This window comes from Phyllostomus hastatus, unplaced genomic scaffold (assembly GCF_019186645.2).
Source record: "Phyllostomus hastatus isolate PE091 unplaced genomic scaffold, TTU_PhHast_1.1 phas_scaffold_11, whole genome shotgun sequence".
Classification (NCBI taxonomy): domain Eukaryota; kingdom Metazoa; phylum Chordata; class Mammalia; order Chiroptera; family Phyllostomidae; genus Phyllostomus; species Phyllostomus hastatus.
Window position 1 is genome coordinate 2,087,400 of NW_025334005.1, and position 22,990 is coordinate 2,110,389.

General features: G+C 62.1%; 2 protein-coding genes and 1 non-coding gene across 5 annotated transcripts; 1 reads left to right on the forward strand and 2 right to left on the reverse strand.

Moving 5' to 3' along the window:
- Positions 1-97: 97 nt before the first annotated feature.
- On the reverse strand, positions 98-10,821 carry RPS6KB2 (ribosomal protein S6 kinase B2). Of its 2 annotated transcripts, none has more exons than XM_045854841.1 (15): positions 10,640-10,821; positions 10,246-10,286; positions 10,031-10,151; positions 9,695-9,763; positions 3,781-3,928; positions 2,714-2,771; positions 2,537-2,637; positions 2,332-2,422; positions 2,155-2,245; positions 1,912-2,019; positions 1,314-1,376; positions 1,119-1,196; positions 922-1,029; positions 692-804; positions 98-468 (listed from the first exon to the last, which is right to left on the reverse strand). In XM_045854841.1, exons 1-15 carry the CDS (start codon positions 10,712-10,714, stop codon positions 285-287), a joined length of 1,449 nt encoding a protein of 482 aa, XP_045710797.1. In that variant the 5' UTR covers positions 10,715-10,821; the 3' UTR covers positions 98-284. The 2 variants fall into 2 exon arrangements, with proteins under 2 accessions (XP_045710797.1, XP_045710796.1); XM_045854840.1 differs by having other exon boundaries at positions 922-1,026; positions 10,640-10,820.
- LOC123829630 lies at positions 7,444-7,579 on the forward strand. The gene has a single exon (XR_006787633.1). It is a non-coding gene; the product is annotated as a small nucleolar RNA SNORA21 (small nucleolar RNA).
- Positions 10,822-11,887: 1,066 nt separating the features above from the next.
- CARNS1 (carnosine synthase 1) lies at positions 11,888-20,917 on the reverse strand. Of its 2 annotated transcripts, XM_045855499.1 has the most exons (10): positions 20,800-20,917; positions 20,291-20,311; positions 18,653-18,926; positions 17,871-17,960; positions 17,119-17,606; positions 16,757-16,931; positions 16,581-16,666; positions 15,698-15,929; positions 15,312-15,595; positions 11,888-14,123 (listed from the first exon to the last, which is right to left on the reverse strand). In XM_045855499.1, the coding sequence occupies exons 2-10, from the start codon at positions 20,291-20,293 to the stop codon at positions 12,888-12,890; spliced, it is 2,868 nt and encodes a 955-aa protein (XP_045711455.1). In that variant the 5' UTR covers positions 20,294-20,311; positions 20,800-20,917; the 3' UTR covers positions 11,888-12,887. The 2 variants fall into 2 exon arrangements, with proteins under 2 accessions (XP_045711455.1, XP_045711456.1); XM_045855500.1 differs by lacking the exon at positions 20,291-20,311 and having other exon boundaries at positions 20,800-20,860.
- Between the last annotated feature and the right edge of the window lie 2,073 nt (positions 20,918-22,990).

Here is a 22,990-nt window from a genome sequence, read left to right on the forward strand (position 1 = left end):
TCTGGTCCTGTGGTGGCCCTCCTGTCCCTAAGCAGGGGCTCCTCGGGCACGACCCTGCCCACACCTGCCCTCGACGGCTGAAGGAAGAGCCAGGGGCCGCCGTGATCAGGCACTTTAATTCCGCAAGGGTGCAGCTCGGCCGCGGGAGGCCCCCACCGGCGGCTGGCCCTTCGCACTCATGATTCAGGGGCCCAGCCACTCCCAACACACACACACACACATGCGCTCCCACACACCCCCTCCTGTGCCCCGAGACGCCCCCAGGGTCCCACTGCCCCCGTCCCCTAGCGCCCAGGGCGCCCACGGCCCCTCTTGGACTTCTTGGTCCCTGAGGGGGGTCGGATGGGCAGGGGGACAGTGCTTGAGGGCGGTGGCGGTGGTGGCACCAGAGGAGGCAGAGGGGGCTCCATGGGCTCCGGTGGTCCGGGGCTGGGCCGAAACCCCTCAAAGGGTGAGAACTTCAGGGGGCTGCAGGGGAAACCAAGGCACAATCGCTGCCTACCGGCTCCGGGGCAGGAGGGCCAGCCTGCCCACCTGCCTGGGTGCCCACCCGGGTAGCCCCTGCCACGAGGGGTCCCCGTGGGGGACGGGAAACAGGCTAACGCCGGCTACGGGACTCGGCCCCCGGGGTTGGCGGCAGAGCCAGAGCGGGCACGGGCCTCCCGCCCCAGCCGTGAGCGCCCTGAGGTACCTGACGGGGGTCCGGGGGCTGCTGTTGAGGCGCCTGGGGGAGCGCAGCTTGGGCTGGAAGGAGAAGCCCTCCCGGATGCTGTCCAGGACAGAGGGCGCCACGTAGGTGAAGCCCTGGGGGTCAGAGGCGGGGCCGGGCGGCGCTCAGCATCCACGGCCCCCGGCCACGCCCCCGGCCCCCGGCCACGCCCCCCGCCCGCGTCCCCGAGCCCCCGGGCCCCCAGACCGCACCAGGAAGGCCTGGTTGGCGCTCTCGCTGAGGGCCGCGTCGTCCGGACTGTCCACTGGCGTCTGCCGCGTGAAGCGGGGGTCGAACTGGCTCACGTCCTCCTCCGACTGCTGCAGGCAGATTCAGGTGGGGAGAGGTCGGGGGGTGTCCGAGAGAGGGGCCCGCCCCCCACCCCTGGGCCGGCAGGACCTCCACTCACCAGACAGGGCTTGAAAGGGGGGTCCACACGGCGGGCTAGGAGGTCGTCCCAGTTAATGTGCCGGAAAAAGGGGTGCCTCTGTGGACAGAGAGCCCCCAGGCATGCCAAGGTTCACCCACTTTGGCATCCTTGGTAACTCCCTCTGCCCTACGGCCCCACCAACCCCTCGGGGTGGGGGTGGGGTCCTAGACCCACCTGCACGTCAGCAGCATCCCCTGGGCCGCCCCCAATCCGCTGGCTGGGGTTCCGCTTCAGAAACTGCAGGACAAGGGCAGGGGGTGGGGGTCACGGACAGGTCTGCTTGCATGTCCCCACGCTCCCCGGGGCTGGCTGGGGTTGGGGGAAGCAGGGAGAGGAGCCTCCAGAGTGTGGTCTCCACCTGCCGACACCCCTGGGCTCCCGAGGTTCAGTCCAATGGCTGCTCCTCCACGACACCATCACAAAGGCAGGTGGTTGCTGGCATCACCCCTGATGCTTTCGTGGGGACCCAACTCTGCACGTGGGCCTACCCCCGCCCTGCGCCCCCCTTTTTGGTGGAGGAGCGACTAGCTCATCAGGAAGAGTCTGCAAGGACTGGCACGCAGGTTGAGGACTCGTGCAAGGTCAGCAGCTGCCGCGTGGGCGCTCGGCCCAGGCTCAAGATCCGGGTGCCCGAGCCCAGCGCCCTCCACCCCAGAGGCACGCCACGCAGGCAGGGGTGGCTGTGGCCCCCTGCGGCCCGGGGGCACCCGGGAACCCGTGCGGGGCCTGGGAGAAGAGACGGGGGCTCACCCAAGGGCAAGGAGGCACCCACCTTTTTGACGAGGTCCCGGGCGTCCGGGGTGAGGTACGGGGGCAGCGCCAGCTTCCCTTTGATGATCTTGTCCATGGTTTTCTTGCGGTTCTCTGCAGTGAAGGGTGGCTGGAGGAGGCGGAGGGTGAGAGGGGCCCCGTGGGCCTCCCGCCGGGCCCTGCCCCTGCCCGGGAGAGGGGCCTGCTCCCCCACCCAGCCCACCCCACCCCGCTCCTGCCCGCCCTCCCAGGAGGCTGGACTTGCCGATCCAGTGAGCATGTCGTACATCAGGGCCCCCAGGCTCCACCAGTCCACCGCCCGGTTGTGGCCACTGCGCACCAGAATCTCAGGGGCCCTGAGGGCCGGGGGGGGGACCGTCAGCGGGGCAAGGCCCTTCCCCACCGCTCCCCCGGCCCCTGGGCCCAGCCGGCTGCCCCTTACATGTACTCAATGGTGCCACAGAAGGTGTGGGTGACGGTGCCCTCATGTATCGACTCCTTGCAGAGCCCAAAGTCTGTCAGTTTGATGTGGCCTGAGGGGGAACGTGGGAGGGGCGGTCAGGGACCCGGGCCGCCCCGTGGGGGCGCCGCAGCCCACCCCGCAGGCCCCGACCGGCAGACACCGCCGCACACGCGTGCGCACGCACCCTGGCTGCTGAGCATGATGTTCTCGGGCTTGAGGTCCCGGTAGATGATGCCCTGGGCGTGCAGGTGGCCCAGGGCCAGTGTGATCTCCCCCAGGTAGAAGCTGCGGAGACAGAGCGGGGTGAAGGCCACGGCGGGCCCCTGGCGCCCCCCGGAGAGAGGCAGGAAGCAGCACCCACCAGGCCGTGTCCTCCAGGAAGATGCCCTCTCGCTCCAAGTGCGTGAAGAGCTCACCGCCTGCGACACACACGCGTCAGCGGCTGCGGGCCGGGCCCGAGCCCCTGCGCTCCCCGAGACCAGGTTTCTGCGAGGGGAGGGGGGGGCCCCGAGTGCCCGCCCTACCTGCCTCACAGAGCTGCCGTGGGGGTCAATTCAGCAAACATCTACCGACTCCCACTCGGTGCCGGGCCCTGTGCTGGGCGAGGCTGGGGACACGGAGAGGAAGAGACCCCGCCGTGGCCCTCGGATGCTCAGGCTGAGAGGAGACAGACGCGCCAGACCGGGGCCACGGCCCCGAGAGCTCCACCCGAAACACCTCCCAGAGCGGACAAGGCGGGGCAGAACCAACCCCAGTGAGGGGGCAGGGGGTCCATGGCAGCGGTGGGACTCGGAGCGACGCTGAGATGGAGGCCAGGGCACGGGGTCACAGGGCCCTGCTGGGACAGGCAGGCCAGCGGGAGAAGCAGGCCTGGACCGCGCCACAGCGAGCAAGAGGCCCCAGGGAAGGGCCGGGCCAGGCAGTTACGGGGAGCCGTGCGTTCTGAGGAGGGGTGTCTGGAACGATGCCGGGCTTGGGCACGGGGCCCCGGGGGCTGGCGGAGGGGATGCTGGGAGAGGGCGAGCCGGAGTTCAGACACAGCTGCGCCTCCCCCTCCCCCCGAGAGAGCGCAGTGAGGATGGAGAACACGGTGGAGAACGACCCAGCTGGCTCTGGGGCCTGACCGCATGCAGGGCACACAGGGGAGAGGCACAGGACATGAAGGGACAGTGGAAACGGACAAAACAACCCTTAGACTTCTAACCAAACGCCCCCCCCAATCCCCTCCGCCCCGGACACAGGGGAGGGGCACACGAGGGGCCGGATAGATGTTTGCTGAATGAATGAATGACGGGATGGACAGACAGATGGATGGATGGGTGTGGGGGCCCCCTAGCCACTCTACACACCGCACCTCTCAGGCCTCCCCCCGAGCCCCCAGGGCTGCGTGCACCCCGCCCGCGCCCCCGGCCGGGCCCCCGAGCATACCGCTGAGGCACTCAAGGATGAGGTAGAGTTTGCCGCCAGTCTGGAAGGCGTAGGCCAGCTCCACAATGAACGGGTGCTTCACAGACTCCAGAATGTTCCGCTCGGCCCGAGTGTGCGCCGTGTCCTTGGCGTTGCGCACAATTTTGGCCTGGAGAGGCAGGAGCTGGTTAGAAGGTGGGCGTCTGGGGCCCCCCTCGGGGCCCCCCACCGTCCTCTTTCCGCCACTGTCTGTCACTCCACTGTATTTCTCCGCGCCGCCGCCGCCGCCGTCAGCAGCCCTTCCCAGGGACCGGCTCCTCCGCCGGCTCCGTGTGTCTCGGCCGCGGCACCCCTGCCGTCCTGGGCGACAGATAACTCCTTGGTGTGGGAGGCGCCTTGTGCGCTACAGGATGCTCGGCAGCATCCCTGGCCCCCCACCCCCCGCTGGATGCCACTAGCACCCTCTCTGGGCACGACGACTCCGGAAGGGACGCGGGCGCTGCCGAGTGTCCCCTGGGAGGCAACACTGCCCGTGACTGATAATCTCTGCAAAAATCATGTGCAGTCACGTGCCGCACGATGACATTCCGGTCGACAGTGGGCCCCGCACATGACAGCGGTCCCACGGATCATAACGGAGGTAAACATTCCTGTCTCCCAGTGACGAGGCGGAGTCCTAGCTCAACACGTTCCTCGCCTGGTCACGGTGGTGCCGGCGTAACCGGACCTGCCGGCTGTGCGTGCAAAAGGAGAGCACATGTGATCACAGAGCGCAGACGGTGCCCGTTCACAAGGACCAATGACTGCGTTCCTGACGTGTGTGTGTGCACTACACACACTTTCTTCTCTACTGTAGAGTGCACTCTTGCTACTTACACACAAGTTCACTGTCACCCGGTGAGACTTCCAGTCCAGGTGGGGGCATATGTAACTATACTTGGCCTCCTCGCACGACTACAGACAAAATGACAACTAGACGACAAAACAATGATCCCCCAGCACCCTCAGAAAATACAGCTGCGTGGAAGCCCGACAACCAAGATTGAAAGAAGCCACAGTCGTCCAGGCGGGCAGCAGGGGTGGAGACGCGGTGATGCCCGGAGGCACAGAGCGGAGGCACAGAGCGGGGGCACAGAGCGGGGTCAGGTGTGCAGACGTGCAGTGGCAGGGAGAGGCGGAACGGGCGGTCCCACGGCCATGTGTGGTGGGTAAAAATCAGAAGGGACACCCCAGGAGCAGGGGTCCCAGCCCCGGACCAGATCACCCAGCCCAGGGTTCCAGCACCGGGGAGATAAGTCCCCACACCTTCTGGCTAGGAAACCCGGCAGGGGCTGGGGTGGCGGAAGGAACTGTGGGGCTCACAAGGGACTTCTCTTAAAGGGCCAACCATGCACTTAGGACTTACGCAGACCCACGCCCTCTGGGAGTCAGCTCCCGGGGCAGCAGCTGGAAGGGCACCAGGGGCATCACAGGGAGAAAGTGAAGTGACTAGCACCCGGCTGAGTGCCAGGGGACAGCTTCCTCCTGGACAAAACTCCAGAGGCCAGGCAGTCGCATTGTCCCCTCTGCGAGCCCTTTCCCACGCAGAGCCGTAGAGCGGTGACGCGGGCCCTGCCGATGACCTGAGGCCCCGCCCCAGACAACTCACAGGTGCCTTTGCCACCACAGGCCACACGACTAAGGTGGGGAGTCACAGCAGCTCCACCAAATAACACACAGAAACAAACACAGGGAGGCTGCCAAAGTGAGGAGACAGAGAAAGAATGAAGGAACAGAACAAACTCCTAAGAAAGAACTAAGTGAAACAGAGATGAGCAGCCTACCCGGTGCGCAGTTCAGCTCACTGGGCACCGGGACGCTCCGGGAACTCCCTGGGCACTTCAGCGGCACAGGACAGACCCGGGCGGGAACGACGGTTACGTTAAGTGAAATGAAGGAAAGTCTACAGGGAACCAACACAGGAGGGGATGAAGCTCAGAATCAAATCAATGATTGAGAACAAAAGGAAGAAAAAAGCATTCAATTAGAACAGCAGGAAGAAAAAGAAAAAAAAAACAAAGATAGGCTAAGGAGTCTCTGGGACATCTTCAAATGTACTAACATCCAAATCACAGGGGTGCCAGAAGGAGAAGAAGGAAGAGCAAGAAATTGAAAACTTATTTGAAAAAATAATGAAGAAAACTTCCCTAATTTGGTGAAGGAAATAGATATGCAAATCCAGGAAGCACAGAGAGTCCCAAAATAGAGGACCACACCAAGACACATCATAATTAAAATGCCAAAGGTTGCCCTGCCTGGTGTGGCTCAGTGGATTGAGCACCAGCCTGCAAACCAAAGGGTCTCCAGTTCGATTCCCATTCAGGGCACATGCCTGGGGTGTGCAAGAGGCAACCGCACATTGATGTTTCTCTCCCTCTCTTTCTCCCTCCCTTCCCCTCTCTATAAAATAAATAAAATCTTTAAAAAGATAAAATGCAAAAGGTTAAAGATAAAGAGAATCTGTTTTTAAATCAATCTTTACCTTTTTTTTTAAGAGAGAGGAAGGGAGGAAGAAAGAGAGAGAAATATTAATGTGTGATTGCCTCTTGCACTCCCCCTACTGGGGACCCGGCCCACAACCCAGACATGTGCCCTAAACTGGGAATCGAACCAGCAACCCTTTGATTTACAGGCCAGCACCCAATCCACTGAGACACACCAGCCAGAGCAAAAGAGAATCTTAAAAGCAGCGAGAGAAAAGCGGAGAGTTACCTATAAAGGAGTTCCCATAAGACTGTCAGCTGATTTCTCAAAAGAAGTTTTGCAGGCTAGAAGAGACTGCCAACAAGTATCAAAGTTATGGAAACCAAAGACGGAGGCGTAGGTAGACACACTGTGCCTCCTCGCACAACCAAAAGAAGGACAACCACAAATTTAAAAACAAACAACAACCAGAACTGACAGAAAATCAAACAGTATGGAAGTCCGACAACCAAGGAGTTAAAGAAGAGACACTCAACCAGACCGGTAGGAGGGGCGGAGACAGGCAGCTGGGCAGAGAGGACACACGGGGAGGCAGTGGCCGGTGGAGCAGGTGAGGTGGCGGCAGCTGGCAGACTGGATGGACCCACATTCGCACGCAGATAAACCGGGAGGTACAACTGGGGCTCGAGACAGACCACGCAAACTAGGGTCCCAGTGTGGGGAAATAAAGCCTCAAATCTCTGATTGAAAACACCTGTGGGGGTTGCGGCAGCAGCGGAAGAAACTCCCAGCCTCACAGGAGTTCGCTGGAGAGATCCACAGGGTCCTAGAACGTACACAAACCTTCCCACCCAGGAATCAGCACCAGAAGGGCCCAGTTTGCTTGAAACCAGCAGAGAGCGGAGCAAGTGGTGCTGTTCCCTCTTGGGTCCTCCCCCAAATACAGCGTCACAAGGCAGAGACATGGGTTGCCCTGCCCTGGTGACCACCTAAGGCTCCGCCCCTTACTACATGACAGGCCCAAGGAGACAAAAAGACCCAAACAAAAGAACAGATCAAAGCTCCAGAAAAAATACAACTAAGTGACGAAGAGATAGCCAACCTATCAGATGCACGGTTCAAAACACTGGTAATCAGGACACTCACAGAATTGGTTGAATGTGGTCCCAAATTAGATGAAAAAAATGAAAGCTATGCTAAGTGAAATAAAAGAAAATGTAACCCCTTTGAAAAGCACTCTTTGGGCCTTTCACTAATGACCCACTGCGCCGTCCAGAAAGGGCAAAGTGAAAACACCGCTTTTGGGTGAAGCGGCAGCGTGTCGTGTTGTTTCGCTCCAGTCGGTGGTGTGACAAGGGAAAAAGAAAAAGAAAAAGAAAACAGAAAAAAAATAGACAGGGAACCAACAGTGATGGGAAGGAAATTGGGACTCAAATCAACGGTTTGGAACAAAAGGAACAAATTAACAGTCAACCAGAACAGAATGAAGAAACAAGAACTCAAAACAGTGAGGAGAGGCCTAGGAACCTCCAGGACAATTTTAAACACCCCAAAATCAGAATCACAGGGGTGCCAGAAGGAGAAGAGGAAGAGCAAGAAATTGAAAACTTATTTGAACAAATAATGAAGGAGAACTTCCCCAATCTGGCAAAGGATATAGATTCCAAGAAGTCCAGGAAGCTCAGAGAGTCTTAAAGGAGATAAGCCCACGGAGGAATACACCAAGGCACATCATAATTACATCACCCAAGATTAAAGATAAGGAGAGAATCTTAGAAGCAGCAAGAGATAAGGAGACAGTTACCTACAAAGGAGTGCCCATAAGACTGTCAGCTGATTTCTCAAAAGAAACCTTGCTGGAAAGAAGCATTCCAAGTCATGAAAGGCAAGGACCTACATCCAAGATTGCTCTATCCAGCAAAGCTTTCATTTAGAATGGAAGGGCAGACAAAGTGCTTCCCAGATAAGGTCAAATTAAAGGAGTTCATCATCACCAAGCTCTTATTTTATGAAATGTTAAAGGAACTTATCTACGAGAAAGAAGATAAAAAATATGAACAGTAAAATGACAACAAACTCATAGTTATTAACAACCACACCTAAAACAAAAACAAAAGCAAACTAAGCAAACAACTAGAATAGGAACAGAAACACAGAAATGGAGATCACATGGAGGGTTATCAGCAGGGGTGTGGGAAGGGGAGAGGGTAAGGTACAGAGAATGAGTAGCATAAATGGCAGGTAGAAAATAGACAGGGGGAGGTTAAGAATAGTATAGGAAATGGAGAAGCCAAAGAACTTATATGTATGACCCACGGAGATGAACTAAAAAGGGGGAATGTGGGTGGGAGGGGGTGCACAGGGCGGAGGGGAGTAAAGGGGGGAAATAGGACAACTGTAATAGCATAATCAATTAAATACATTAAAAAATTTTTTAAGTTATGAAAACCAAGGACCGACAACCTAGATTACTGTAAGGCTTTCATTTAGAATGGGAGGGCAGATGAAGTGCTCCCCAGCCAAGGTAAAGGTAAAGGAGTTCACCATCATCAAGCCCTTATTATAGGAAATGTTAAAGGGAATCATAAGAAAAAGATCAAAACTAAGAACATTAAAATGGTGATAAATTCGCAACTATCAAAAAACGGAATCTAAAAAACAAAGCAAACAAGCAGAACAGAAACAGAATCACAGATACGGAGATCATTCGGAGGGTTGTCAGCTGGGAGGGGGAGGGAGAATGTGGGGAAAGGTGGTGCAGGGAGCGAGAACCACAAATTGGCAGGTACAGAGTAGACAGGGGAGGTTAAGAACAGGGTAGAAAATGGAGAAGCCAAAGAATTTATATGTCTGACCCACGGACATGAACTAAGGGGGTGATTGCTGGAGGGAATGGGGTTACAGGGTGGAAGGGGGTAAAGGGGGGAAAATTGGGACAACTGTAATAGTATCATCAATAAACTATATTTTAAAAATAAATGAATAAAAAGAAATCCACCACCCCCTCCCCCTCAAAAAAAAAGCCTGCTGTAAAACAGTGCCGTGTTACAGCGGCAGCAGCCTCGTGCATCTCGAGTTTACAGCATATCTGGACCGTATCTCTTTCTCTTGTGCTTGATGCTATCTCGCGCTATTTTGTTCGGCAATGTGCTGTCCAGGCTTATACTCCGGGAGCCGTAGGCGCCGCCACACGGCGTCCGTGTGCCTGAGGCTAGACCACCTGGGTTTGCTTAGGTGTCTCTGCGAAGTTCGCATGCACGCACGCCGAAATCTCCCAACAACGCATTGCTCAGAATGTACGCCCTCGTTAAGCAGAACATGACTGTAATCAGCATAGACAGCAAACTGGCAAATGCCCAGCACAGGGACTGTCTCCTTCATCATGCCCACTGCTGTCTTCCCAAAACCTAGCGCAGTGCATCTGGAATGGCGGCCACTCGGTGAACATTCGCTGGCTGAACGGATGACTCACCTTCCTCAGGACTTTCATGGCATATATTTTGCCCACGTTGGTGCCCTGCACCTTTCGCACCTGGAACACCTGCGGGGCAGGGAAGACCGGATCAACTTCCCTCCCCACGCCCTGTCTTTGGAAAGCCCCCACCCTGACCCTTGGGATCCAGAGGCTGACATCCACCCAAGGGTGGGGCAGGAATGATCTCCAGTCTGACTCTGAGAGGACTTGCCCTTCCCTCCTTAATACTGCTTCTGTCTCCGAGTTCTGTCCGGGGCTCTCCTGATTGACAAGTCTGTTTGTTTGGAGAAGCCTTCACTGGGGGGCCAGAGAGGAAGGAGGCGGGGCCCCTACCTTGCCATAGCCCCCCTTGCCCAGCACACGCAGCAGCTCAAAGCAGTGGGGCCCGATGCGCTCAGGGCCAGGGTTCACACTGGTCTCGGTCAGCTCCACCTCCTCGTAGTGTCCCACGGGCCTGTAGACACAGGAAGTCGATGGGGACAAGGCTCCATACGCCCCAGTTCCCTTCCCCAGCCCATTGCTCCTCCCCCAGCACGACCCTCACTCACTCCAGGCCAGCCGCCCTCGACTCGGCAAGGGGACACACGTCCTGTGAGAAACCGAGGGGTAAGAGGCAAGGGAGGTACAGGGACCCCTCCCCCACAAGCTGGGCTGCCTGGCTCAGGGGAAGAGAGAGTCAGGAATGGGAGCTGGCAGGTGATGCGCCAGGACGGGGGAGGGAGAGGACGAGCGCAGAAAAAGGAGAATCAGGGGAAAGGCTAGGGTCCTGGACAGCGGGTCGGGGTGAGGGGAGGGTGGGAGCTTACTAGGGGCCGGGATCTGAGGGAGAAGGGGGTCTGCAAGAGCTGGCCTACTCTGGGTGGGGGAAGCTGCAAGGCGATCCTATCGCCAGGGCGAGGAGATCGGCTGCGGGATCGGGCCCCGCCCGGGCGGACCACTCACCGCAGGGTACTCCGGCTCGCCCTCGCCCTCGCTGTCTTCCTCCGTCTCCAGATCCAGGTCAAACACGGCCGCCATGGAGGCGCAGGCCCCGCGAGCCCCTCCGCGGGTGCCCGGCCGCGCTGTGACTGACAGCTGGGGCAGGGGCTCAACGTTATCACCCTGAGACGGCGGCGGCGCGCGCCGATTACGCAAGAGGCGTCGCCCGCCCTGGAGCCGGCCGCACGGACTTGCGAGAAAGATGGCGTCCGTCGCAAGGCTTCTCGGGAATTGTAGTTTCAGGGTGCCCGGGTGCCAAAACCTATGGGTCTGTCTTTGAAACTCTCGAGTCCTCAGAGCACCGCTCCCAGGGAGCGGCACCGGACAGCGGCAGCCTGGGAAGTTACCCTCTTGGCTCTTGGAGAGAGTTAGAGTTTGAAAGGGGCACCGTCGGCTGCATCAGCCTCTCCTTGTCGTGCCTCCGAGGCACCTGCCGGTCAGAGTGTTTACTGCATGACTGTTCCGTGCCCAGCTTACCTCCGGGCTTTGTTGTTAGGTTCCTGCCAGAAAGGATTTGGGTTTTATTAATCCACCTGTACATGTGGGTTTATGTTGGAATTTGCTCCGTGGCCAACTTAAGCACATTTAGTAATCTGGCAGCCTGGTACAGAATAGGGGCTTAATACAAGTGTTAGAGAAGCCCTGGCTGGTGTGGCTCAGTGGACTGAGTGCCGCCCTGCAAACCAAAGGGTCCCCGGTTTGTTTCCCAGTCAGGGCGCATGCCTGGTTGCAGCCAGGTCCCCAGATGGGGGCGCACGAGAGGCAACCACAACCACACATTGATATTTCTTTCTTCCTTCCTCCTTTCATTCTCTCTAAAAATAAATTTCAAAAACAAAAACCAAAACTTTGTTAAAAGAATGGATGAAGACTTGGCCATGGATTCTCGTTGGGTGGGGCTCTGAAGGGCTGAATCTGGGCCAGAGGAGGCCTTGGATGAGTAGATACAAACTCAGATGGACAGATCTCAGGGGTCTCCATGCTAGAGGAAGGTTATCTATTATGTGGCCCTCTGGTTGTAATTCCACCCTCAGGAGGCCCTCGGGTTTGCAGCCTGGGGGTGGGGGGGTGCCCCCAGCAGGCTCCCACCGCTCAACCCAAAGGCCTGGCCAGTGCGGCAGTCATCCTCAGCTCCAGGTGCCACGGGTACCCCCTGGCCACCTCTCCCTCCTCCCTTCCCCAACCCCATCTAGCTGAGCCTGAGAGGTGTTGTCCCAGTTGCAAGAACCTGTCCCAGATTCTGGACGTTCCAGTAGTCCTTAAGCCTTTATTTGGGGAGGGGTGCTCGTGGAGCAGGAGTTCTTAAAGCCGACTCCCCTGAGTTAGGAAGGGAGCGCAGAGTCTCCCCCGCCAGTGCTGGTTAGCTGTACACAGAGGCCAAGCATCCAAACTCGGTGCAGAAGATGCCTGGTGCACGAGAGGGGGCTGTTTGCATGTGTCGGGGCCACTTATGAATGAGGGCAAGGAGGCGAGCAAGGCCTAGAAACTAAGTGGGCACGTAAGACTTAGTAAAAGCGGAACCTGGGCCCTGCATCTTTCCCCTCGTCATTCCATCCACCTCGACATGACCTCGAGGGCGTGTTTTTTCTGCCTTGAGCATGTTTCCTCATCTGCAGAATGAGACCATCGTGTCTGCCTGGAGGGGAGATGGTAACTGCTGACCCCGGGGCCACCTGCCTCTGCTGCTCAGGTCACGTGAGGCAGGTGCGACACTGCTCCAGAATTTGTTAAAGGAGGTGGTGGGGATCGGAGGATGGGGGTTCAGTCTCAGGCTTTCTTGGGATTTGTCCAAGGCCAGGGGCCTGCCAGGTTCTCTCCTGCGGATGGGAGGAAGAGAGAGACGCTTGGGGGGTGGGGAGGACGGGCTAGGTTTGGGCCCACCCCCACCTCCCTGCAGGTGGGGCAGGGTGTGGGTGTGTGTGCGTGTGTGCAGCTGTTGTCACTTCTCCTTGGCCAGAGTCCTGGGGCAGCTGAGAGCTGGACTGGAACTTTTGGAAGGGCAAGAGGGCCCCACGGCGCCCCAGTTACTTTTTTTGTGGCCCTTAAGCCCAGGAGGCCTGGTGTCAAAATGGCCCTGCTACTCTGAAGGGACCCTCGGCCTGAGGCCAGCGTTGGGGCAGGGCTGTGGGAAGAGAGGCAGGGAGAGTGTCAGGAAGCAGACGGCACCACAGCGCCACCTCCAGCATTTGCTCCTGCGCCCTGGCCCCAGTTGCTATTTGAAGTGGGACAGGAAATGAGCCACGGGGTAGTGGGGCCCGTCGATGCCCAGGCCCTGGCAGAGGCCCAGCAGGCGCAGGCGGGCCTCGGCCAGGCTGGACCCAGCACAGGCCACGCTGCAGTAGGGCTCCTCATACTCGCCGGGTCCCCGGGCCTCCTCCAAAGATGCAAACTGATTGAAACGCAGCAGGCCCCGCTCATGAAGAGACTGCAAGGCCTCTTGGCTGGCCGTGGAGCTCAGCACCTGCAGGTGCTGGGACACCAGGCCAGTGACACCCACCAGGTGGCCGCTGGCCCGTGGGTGGGTGGGCAAGGCAGGCCGCAGGCCGCAGGCCACCATAGCAGCAGCCAGCAGCAGGTCCACACCGTAGAGCTCCAGGATCCAGTCTCGCAGGTAGAAGCCACCCATGCGGGGGTTGATCTCGATGAGCCGAGGCCCGGTCCTGGTCAGCTTGAGCTCCACATTGAAGACGCCATCCAGCAGCCCACAGCCCAGGCAACAGCGGAAGGCCGCCTGCACCAGCTGCGCCTCCTGCTCCGGAGCCAGCCCGGTGGGCATGCAGGCTGCCGTCTCAGTGAAGCCAGGCAGCCGCGTGGGGCCATTGTCGGAGACAAAGGCAGCCAGCAGTCTCCCACCGAACAACACCAGGTCCACATCGTGCTCCGTGCCCTCAATGAACTCCATCAGCAGCATGGAGTTGCCCCAGCCCAGCCCAATGCCAGGGTGATCTGCCTCACCCTGCAGGTCGTGGGCAATCTTGGAAAAGTGCTGGCGGCACTGTGATGCATCCTCTACCAGCCGCACGCCCACCGCGCCTGCCCCAAACTCCAGCTTCATGACGCCTGGCAGGGGCACCTGGTGCACAGCCCTCTCCACGTCGGCCTCACTCTCCAGGGGGCAGCAAGGCACAGCATGGAGGGAGGGCGCAGGCCAGGGCGGGCCTTGGCAGCGCAACAGATGCAGTTGGGTGCGGCTCTTCTGCTTCGCCAGGCGCATGGCGGCTGGGGGGCTGCAGGGCAGACCCAGCTCCTGGCAGAGCAAGGCTGTGAGCACCAGGCAGTCGTCCCAGTAGGAGAAGCAGCCGTCCAGCTGCAGCCCGCGCGCCCGCACCAGCTCGGCCAGCAGCTGTGCGTTCTCCTCGTCCCTCTGGTGCTCCGTCACATCGAAGTGGATGAAGGTCTGCACCAGCTGGGAGGCAAAGTGGTTGGGGTCCGACTCCACCAGGTGCAGCTGCAGAAACCACAGGAGGGCAACACGCTCAGACGAGCCTGTGCCGGGCGCTGGGGAGGCAGGTTGGGGCCTCAAAGGTGGTCTTGGCCCTCAGGGGAGGTGGGGTCACCAACATCAGGAGCTCAGAGAAATAATTGTTGGTTATTGAGTAAATGGAAGGTGCGGAGGGGAGAGCAGGCATCCTGGAGGAGCCATGCTTGAGCTGGGAGCTGAATGAGAGGCAGCCAGAGGAAAGCTGGCAGCGGGAGGAAGAAGGCAGAGCGGAAGGGTGAGGAGAACAAGTGGGCCCGTCCCCACAGACAGCCTCACTCCGGCCAGGGCTTGTAAGGAAACCACCAGGTTGGGGGCTCGGGACAGGTGGTCTGGTGTCTTGGGGCATTATGCTCTGGGTCACCATTAATCCAATGTGCCCTGACAAATGGGAGGTGCCCACAGAAGAATCCAGGGGGGGCCCCCACACCTCCAAAGCTCACTGCCCACTGGGGGAGCAGACACAAAACAGCTGGTACCCAGGGCAGAGGCAGCCCCTGAGGAGGGCGGGGAGGGTAGCGCTGTAACCCTCGGCAGTGTGAGGAGACAGTCCAGACGAATGCAGTGTAAGGCAGGAGACGAAGAAGCATGGGAATGGCTGGAGGGGAGGGTTGCCTGGGGGGTGTTGTACTGTGGGGGAGGGCAGAGGAGGCCATGTGGTTGGGTGGGGCCAGAGAAGGCCTGGGCCTTCGGCCTCCGTTTTCTTAGCTGTTCAATGGGGATAAGAATGGCCAGTGGGCTTGCGTGGCCCCAGATCCTGTAACAAGCCCGCTGCTGGGAGTGTGATTCTGGGTCTGTAAGCTGCTCCCCAGCACACTCCTCTTGCCCTCAGGAATTCAACCTCAAAGGAAGCGCCCGACCTTTCTGCAGCCAGGCTCCTCAGCCTGGCATTCAGAGCCCGGGTTCTGGCACTAACCCTGAACGCCGTCCCCGCTCCCCCCAGGCTGTCTACCCTGAGCTCCGCTTAAAACTGACCTGGACAGAATTGGGCTAGGGGCCCAGTTTTGACTTCTAACCCGGGCTAGGTGGCCGGCGCCCCCAGCAGATCCCGCCCCTAGTGGCGATGGCCCCGCCCCCAAACCGGCCCCACCCCTGCCTAGGCCCCGCCTCCACCATTCGGGCCGCTCCCGAGACTGGCTCCGCCCGCGCCCCGCCCACCTTGAGCCCGTAGTCGCGCGCCGCCTCCCACACGAACTTCTTGCTGACACCGCCCGCGCCGACCACCAGCAGATGCTTTCCCTCCATGAGGCAGCGCGCCGAACGCCGCAGCATGGTCTCCACGAGCGGCGCGGCGGCCGCCGCCTCCTCGGTGGCGGATCTCGAGCGCGGGGCCGACCAGAGCCCCTCGAGCGCGCCGCACGCCTCCAGGCACAGCCCGCTGTTCAGCTCCAGGGCCACCGGGATCAGCGCGCCACCCGCCACCGTCAGCGCGAAGTCCACGCCTGGGCGGGGCAGGGGCGTGGGTTCAGCGCGGACCACCTCGGGCCTTGCTCCACCCACCCTTGCCCCCCTCCCAGCCCCCGGCCCGGCCCGTCCGCACTCACCGAGGAAGTCCGTGCCGGCCAGACGCCCGCCGCGCTGCTGGGCGCTCAGACCGGCCTCCAAGGCCAGCACGGCAGCCAGAGCAGCCTCAGCCGCCTCCTTGACGCGCCGCCGGAAGACCGCCACCTGGGCCTCCTCGCCCAAGCCGCACTGGGCCAGCACCACCTCCAACGTCCGCGGCAAAGAGTTCTGGTGCCGCAGAGGCCGGTCCCCGCGACCCGTGGCGCACACCACCTGGGCAGGGTGTGGCTCAGAGGACAGACGGCCCAGGAGCCCTCCTCCCAGAACCACCCCCCACCCGTGCATGCACACCTCCCCCTGTGCCAAGACCCAGGCCAGACCCCTCTGGACATTCACGAAGCCCTGTTCCCCAACGTGACTTACACTGCACACCGCCTCCCCTCCCACTGCCCATCTGGTCCCTAGACCCCCGGGGTATTCCACCCAGGTTTCCAGGCCCAGCCAGAGTCTCTGCTCCCTGAGGGCCCCCAGCACACTGGCTCCTAGCTCCTGCAGCCCCGCAGGCCTGTGCTACCCTGGTGTGCCCCGGCCCAGGGACACCCTGCAGACAGGACTGAGCCTCTCCGTCTCAGCTTGGCCCAGAGCTGTACACCCAGGAGGGTCCCCAAGCCTTCCTGAGCTCCCTAGCTTGCAGGCCCCTCCTAAAGAGCTGGAGGCACTGGGGGTTTATCAGGGACCCTGGGTCAGCCTCTTCTGCGGGAAAGAGCTCCCTGGGAAGAGCATTCAGCCCTGAGCTGTGGCCCCCATGTGGGGAGAGGTGCAGGAGGGGTCCAGGAGGGGTGGAGGGGAGGGAAAAAGTGTCAGACCCGGGAGTACCCCCAGAGGCAACCGGGATCCCCCTTCAAAGATGTTGTCCGCACTCACCTTGCTCAACAGGGGCCTGTCGCCCTGCGTCCGGCACACCACGGCGCAGATCCGAACAGCCAGCGCGGGGCCAGCGGGAGCGTTGCCTGGGGGGAGGCCAGGGAGGCCTGAGCCCAGCACAGAGCAGCCGGGAGGCCAAGCCAAGCTCCCACCCCCGCTGACTCAGGGGCCCTCACCTGGGAAGGGCAGCCGGGCAGGTGGGCACACGGCCTCCACTAAGACACTCTCCTCCTCCTCCAGTTTCTCCAGTGACGCCAGCACTGTGTCCACCACTGTGCCCACCTCTGCCCGGGCGTGCAGACGCAGTGCCTGCTGCCCTCGCCAGCGCCAGCTGCTGAGCTTGACGGCCACCTGCAGCCACAGGAAGGGAAAGGGGTTTCCTCGCCACCCCATGTCACTGCAGGATGAGACGTCATACCGCAGGGGCCGAGAGAAATGGGCACCAAGTTGGGGTTAACTTCCCAGCAGGACTCGGTACTCATGCATGGGTCCCGTCCCGCTGGCGCGTGCACGGACCTCGGGGGCGGGAGCCTGTTACCTGCAGGGCATCACCCAGGACCGCAGAGCGCAGGAAGGCCCCGACTTCCTCCTTCACCAGGGTCTCTTGGCCCTCTTTGCCGCTCAGCTCCACCAGCCGCAGCCCCGGGCTGGCCTCCCCTCCCCGAAGCAGTGCGGGTGGCTTGTAGGTGAAAGCCAGGGTAGCTGGCACAGCCACGCCACCGCGCCGGGCCAGTAATTGTCTTGTCAGCAGCCGGTCCTCCAGCAGCCTGGCCAGCTCCGCTGACGCTCCGGTGGGGCAGGTGAGGTCACGAGCAAGCTCCGCCGCTTCCTGGCCCAGGCCAGGCCTGGGTCCCAGCCCCGCCAGGAAGTAGGTGGCTCGGCGCGGGGGTACAAAGTCATCCAGGAATGTCAGGCCCCCTGGGTGGAAGCTCACTGCCTTGGAGACCAGCAGGGCTGCCTCTCCTAGCCGCCCCGGTGCTGGCACCTTGGTCAGCCAAGCAGGGGACAGGCAAAGAAGCATGTTTCCTGTGGGGAGAGCAGGGAGGGTTGTTGGCCGGGACAGGCTTTGTGTCCCTGTGCCCCCCCCACCTCCAGCCCAGGCCCCCTGGGTAGCGGGGGTTGGGGGGCAGCTGCTCCCAGAACCCACCCCCACTTAGAGCACGGCAGCTGGTCCCCTGGAACGCAGGCAGTTGCCAGGGGCGGTGGTTATTTTGGGATGAGGCTGGGCCAGGGCAGGGCTGCCGTCTCCGTCTCCGTGGGAGGGGGTGGGGACCTCAGGCACACACTCACCCGGACTCTGGACACCGCCCTCCAGCAGCACTGACCAAAAGGTGCTGGGGGAGCCCAGAATGCACAAGGTCACCTCTGCCCCAGGGCAGCCTGGGGGGAGAGAGACGTCGCCAAGCTCACCGGGGGCTCCCCTGTTGTCTTTCTGCCCGCCCTTGCCGACCCCCGTGGTCCCTCTGGGCACGGGTGAGAAGAGCGAAGGGAACGAAGGGGAAGCCGGGGAGGGAAGAGGAAGGTGCTGCCTGCCCTGCCCTGCCCTGCCCTGCGAGGCTAGCCGCCTCCTCTCTGTAGCCGGTTTGGAAGGCACTGGAGGCCTGGTGACCGGAGCCCGGGGTTCCAGCCTGGCTCCCGCTGACTCTCTGTGGGACCCCTGGCCCCTGTGCCGTGGTGGGCCCTCCTCCCAGTCTCTGCACCCCCGAGTCCTGGTCTGCACAGTGCAGCCGAGGCTGTGCCTCCTCGTATGTTCTAGAACTTTGGCAGCCACCTGGCATGTAAAATAGCTAAAGCGGGGGAGAGTCTTGGGTCCCGACTGCTGGCTGCCTCTACAGCAGCTCCCAAGACACTTCTTCAGGGGCTCTGGCTCTGCAGAACCAGGGTTGCAAATTCCAGGGCTGGGGGTGGTGGGGGGGGGGCCTTGAGCTCTGACTTGACTGGAGCCACAGGCAATGCCTGCCCGCCCACAGGTGACTGGCTCACCTGGCTCCAGACCTCGCCCGAGTCTGGGGGAAGGGCTGTGGGCACCTCCCTCAGCCCAGGGATCCCCCCTCCGTGGAGCCCCCGGGCACCTGTTCGGGGCGCCTGGCTGCGGTCCTGGGTCTCCGGAAGGCCGGCTTGCTGCAGGCAGCTCTGCAGGAGGCTGTAGTAGTAGGTCGTCCAGGCCCGGGCCTCTGCCCCTTCCGGGGAGCCCTTGCAGTCCAGGCCCACGTCGAGGCGCCAGGAGCCGGGGAAGTCGTCTGGAGGTGGCAGGCCCGAGTCTCCTCCCCGCGGGCCCTCCTCATCCTCCAGGACCTTGGAGCCCAGGGGGCGGTCCCACTTGGGACCCAGCGGATCCAAGGAGAGCTGGGGAGACGGGGTGGGGCGGAAGCGGTAGGTGTTGGGCAAGGTGGTAAGGGGGCACACTAGGTCGCCCGAGAGAATAAGTGCCCACTCTCCTAGCCCGGGGTTGTGCGGGGGGCGGACCCTGTCCCAAGAACCCGGAGAGGGTGAGGTTGGGCTGGGGCGTGGAGACCGGGAACGTGGGTGGAGGTGGCGGTGCTTCCCAGGCTGTGTGTGCAGTGCCCCCGGGGTGGGGGGGGTGCTGCAGGCTGGACCACTGCGGCACCCCCTGCACCCCCGCCTGTGCCAGGTCTGCCCTAGCGCGGTTCCCGGGGGCAGAGGTTTCTGTGTGTTTGGTTCTTCAAGGCAGCCCTGGCACCCACAACGGGGCCTGGCGCCCCGCGGCTGCTGGGGGGGGGGGAACGACTGTGCGCTGAGCAGAGAGGAGCGGAGGCGGACAGGATGAGCGGGCAGTCGGACCGCTGTCGGACCGCTGCTCGATTCCGAGCTCCATGAGCATCTGCCGTCAGGGGTTTCTGCCCAGGCCTGAACGTGCCGGCGAAGCTGCTCCTCGGTCATCGGCATCGGCAGGTTGGCCCCAGAGGCCTGCTGCGCGCCAGGCTCCGTGCTAGGCATTGGCAGGGGAGAACATCCGAAACGCCCTTTTTCGGATGTTCTGAGTCATGGAAATGCTTTCTTTGGGTGCCCTTTATATTCCCGACCTGCTCTGCATCTGGCCGACACCCGGGTGGGGCTGCTCAGAGGCTTAGTGTGAAGACAGGCGGGCCCCTCTCTCTGGCAGGGGACCAGCTGGGCCATGGCAGACAGGTCGTGAGGTTTCTATGGGTCTTGTGGATGCTGGGTGCTGCGTGTCCCACCCTTGGGTGCTGATGAACCTTGGACCAAAAGCATCGCCTCGGTGCTGGAGGGACGGCATACCGCACGCAGCCGGGAGGGCAGAAAGCCCAGACCTGGGCGGGAATCCCAGCTCACCAGGGCCAAACTTGGTGCCTTGGGGCCCTCCCCTAGAAAGCGAGTGCCCTGAGAACCCAGACTGGGTTCGTTGCCATGTCCCCAAACCTAGAATGGTACCGGATACATAGTACGTGCTCCATAAATGCTGAGGAATAAGTGAATGCCGGAGGAGACCAACAGGGCCCACCTCCCAGCGGACGGGGTGAGTGAGACGCGCGGAGGCGCCGCTCCGGTCCCGCAGGACACAGAATGGGGAGGAGCCGGGGCGTGGGAGGGCGCCTGCAGCTGGCTCTGCACGCAGGGCAGCCGAGGTTAGGCGAGGCTTCTGCGTGCCAGAGGCGGCCGTCCGGGCATGTCCCCCTGCCTCTGGTGGGGACTTGGACACTTTGGGAGAGAGGCCGGAGGAAACTCACCATCTCACAGGTGGAGAGAGGCTGAGTGCCCGGCGGCAGAGGCGGAGGGAGAGAGACAGAAAGAGGGCGTCAGGGCAGCCGGGTCTCCACCCCACCGCCCCGGCCTGCCCCTCAGACTTCGGGGTGGGGAGGTGGGCGCCCCGCAGCGTCTCCGCCGTCCGTGCAAGGAAGTGCCCGAGGCGGCCCCAGCCCCACCCCCACCCCAAGGAGGCGGAGGGATTTCTGCTGCCAGGACTCGAGAGCCTTGCGGCCGTGGTGGTCCCGCCTCTCTGCCCCCGACCCCGCGAGCTTGCCCCAGGCCTGCGGCGCCGGCGCTGGGGCTCTAGGAACTCAGCCCGGCCAACGAGAGGAGGGTTTGAGGGGAGGGACCCCGCATGGGTACGTGCGGGCGAGTAGTGTCGCGGGTCCCGCCGGGGTCTCGGGCGCTCAAAGGTCGCTGTGCTCGCAGCCCCTGCCCAGGTATCTCCCCTCCCTGGCTTTTCCCGGGGTGTGGGCAGGAGCCGGGGTACCTGGCGGGTGACAGAGGCTCGGCGGGGCTCAGTGGATGGCAAGGACCGGGCGGGGGCTTGGCGACAGCACGGTGGCGACACAATGCCAGGCTGAGACAGCACCGCTTTATATAGAAGCGCCTGGGGCATGCCCAGTGCCCGGCTGGGGCGGCGCGGGGGCCCTGGGGCCACACCGGCTGCCAGAGGACGCGCCCCGCCCTTCCCGCCCAAACCCTCCACCCACGTCAGGAAATCTGGGGTCCCCCTGGAGGCAGGGCGGACCAGGAGGGCCCGGGAGAGGCGGAGGGATAGATGAGATCCTCGGAGACACAGACTGTCGAACGGAGAGCCAAGTGCCCTTGGCCCGAGGCCCGGAGAGGGTCACAGACACAGGGCTGTGGTACAGGACAGACAGGAGTGAGGACAGAGACAGAGAGACAACGTCCCCCCACGGAAGAGATGGAAAGGGGACAGGGGGTGAGGGGAAGGGCAAGCAAGCCCACAGGGGCTGGTACCAGGGCTGGCCCTTGGGGGTGGGGTGGACAGGGGAGCCCTGGGGCACACTATCCAGAGCTCTGACCCTGGCTGGTGTCCTGAGCCCCCAAGCACGCCCAGCTGGCCACCGTCTGTCCCAGCCACGGGCAGACTCTCTGGAAAGAGCCTCTTGGCCAGGTGTCCCCGTGGGTCCTCGCCTCGCTCGTCCCAGCCCCTGCCACAGTAGTGACCACTGAGTAAGATGCCCCGACAAGGGTGGTCCCGGTTCTCTGGGGACACCTCTGGCCTACAGGGGCAGAGAGGGAACTGGTGGCCAGCACTGGAGGCCAGGCTGGGGGCGTGCCAGCGGGCCTGAGCGCTGGGAGGGGGCCATCTACAGGTCACACCCAGCGGGGTGCCCATGGCCTCCCAGACACACCCCCTCACACACAAGTGCACCCGCAGAAGCTCACCCCAGATTCGACTCACAGCCACTCACTGACCCCAAGAAACGCACCCAGAGATGGGTACCCTCTGCTCAAGCCCGAGTGTGTCATACTGGTGGGTTCCACCCCTAGTTCCAGCATGGGACCAGGGAACCCCCACTTTCCGGTTTGAACCTCACTTTCCCACTACCTGGAATGGGGCTGGTTCCCCCACCCCCCCACACCAGGGCTGTGAGGACTGCCACCTGCTGGCGCCCAGCACAGGTGGGCTGCTGTTACAGTTACAGTCCCGCCCCCTCACGCCCCCAAACTGACCCCATCTCCCTAGAGACCCCCTGGCTGTCCCATAAAGCCTCCTGGGGGGGGCGGGGGGTGCTGAGGGGCTCATGGCACTTGTAGGGACAGAGGGGGCAGTTTGGGGTCCTTTCTGCAATGGCAGCACCCGACCGGACAAAGACGCTGCCGCTCCTTTGGGCGCGTGCAGCCCTCTGCACTGGGCAGAGGGAAGCGACCGCTCAGCAGGGTACCTTTGTGCAGCGAGCAACCTGTGCAGGCAGGCACCCTCGGTGGTCCTGGCAGCCCAGCTCCCGCAAAGCTTGCGGGGAAAGGGCTCAGAGAAGGCAAGCCGTGCGCCCCGGAGCACTCAGCCTGGGGGGACCGAAGCTGGGATGGCAGCCAGCTGTGTGCGTCAGCCCAGGTCAGGAGACAGGAGGCCGGGGTTGCCACCATCTGCCACCCTCCACAGAGGTTCTGCCCATCCCCACACTGTCCCAGGCACTTAGAAACCAGCTGAGGACTCCTTGCAAAGCCTGCGTGGGAAAGGCCCTCTCAGCCTCTCTGAGCCTCAGGTTCCTCCCCCAGATGATGGGATAAGAGCTGCTCTCACTCCGGCCCCGAGAGAGCTCTCACCCTCATTGCTGTGACGAGCGCCCAGTGGAGCTGGGCGGCAGCCCGGGCATGGGGTGAGTCTCCTCGCCCCACCCCACCTGACTCAGCCCCGCCTCCGGTGCCCTGCAGGAGCGCCTGGCCAGGCCGGAGCAGGACTACCCTGCCCTGCTAGCCTGCTCGCCCCGAACCCCAGAGCCCCGGGCCGGAGCTGCCGTTGCTCCACCCTGATTTCCTCACGGCGCCCGCAAGACAAACACCACCGCGGCCAGCGCCTAGCCAGGGCGGGCCTGGGTCTGGGGGTGGGCTCAGAACCACGCTGCTCTCCAGGCACGTGTGCGTGCACGGTGGCAGAGGGAGGGGCCCAGCTCTGCCACTCACCAGCTGTGTGACCTTGGGCAAGTGAT

What these genes read in the sequence shown, in the direction of transcription:
- RPS6KB2 (XM_045854841.1), bottom strand. Translation starts at nt 10,714, where the DNA reads ATGGCGGCCGTGTTTGACCTGGATCTGGAGACGGAGGAAGACAGCGAG. An exon ending in GCAAGGGGGGCTATGGCAAG is followed by an intron (nt 9,764 to 10,030) that starts GTAGGGGCCCCG and finishes CCTGCCCCGCAG; the next exon opens with GTGTTCCAGGTGCGAAAGGT. An exon ending in CATCCTTGAGTGCCTCAGCG is followed by an intron (nt 2,772 to 3,780) that starts GTATGCTCGGGG and finishes TGTGTGTCGCAG; the next exon opens with GCGGTGAGCTCTTCACGCAC.
- CARNS1 (XM_045855499.1), bottom strand. An exon ending in GGGCGGTGTCCAGAGTCCGG is followed by an intron (nt 17,607 to 17,870) that starts GTGAGTGTGTGC and finishes CTCTCCCCACAG; the next exon opens with GAAACATGCTTCTTTGCCTG. An exon ending in CGCGCGACTACGGGCTCAAG is followed by an intron (nt 14,124 to 15,311) that starts GTGGGCGGGGCG and finishes TGGTTTCTGCAG; the next exon opens with CTGCACCTGGTGGAGTCGGA.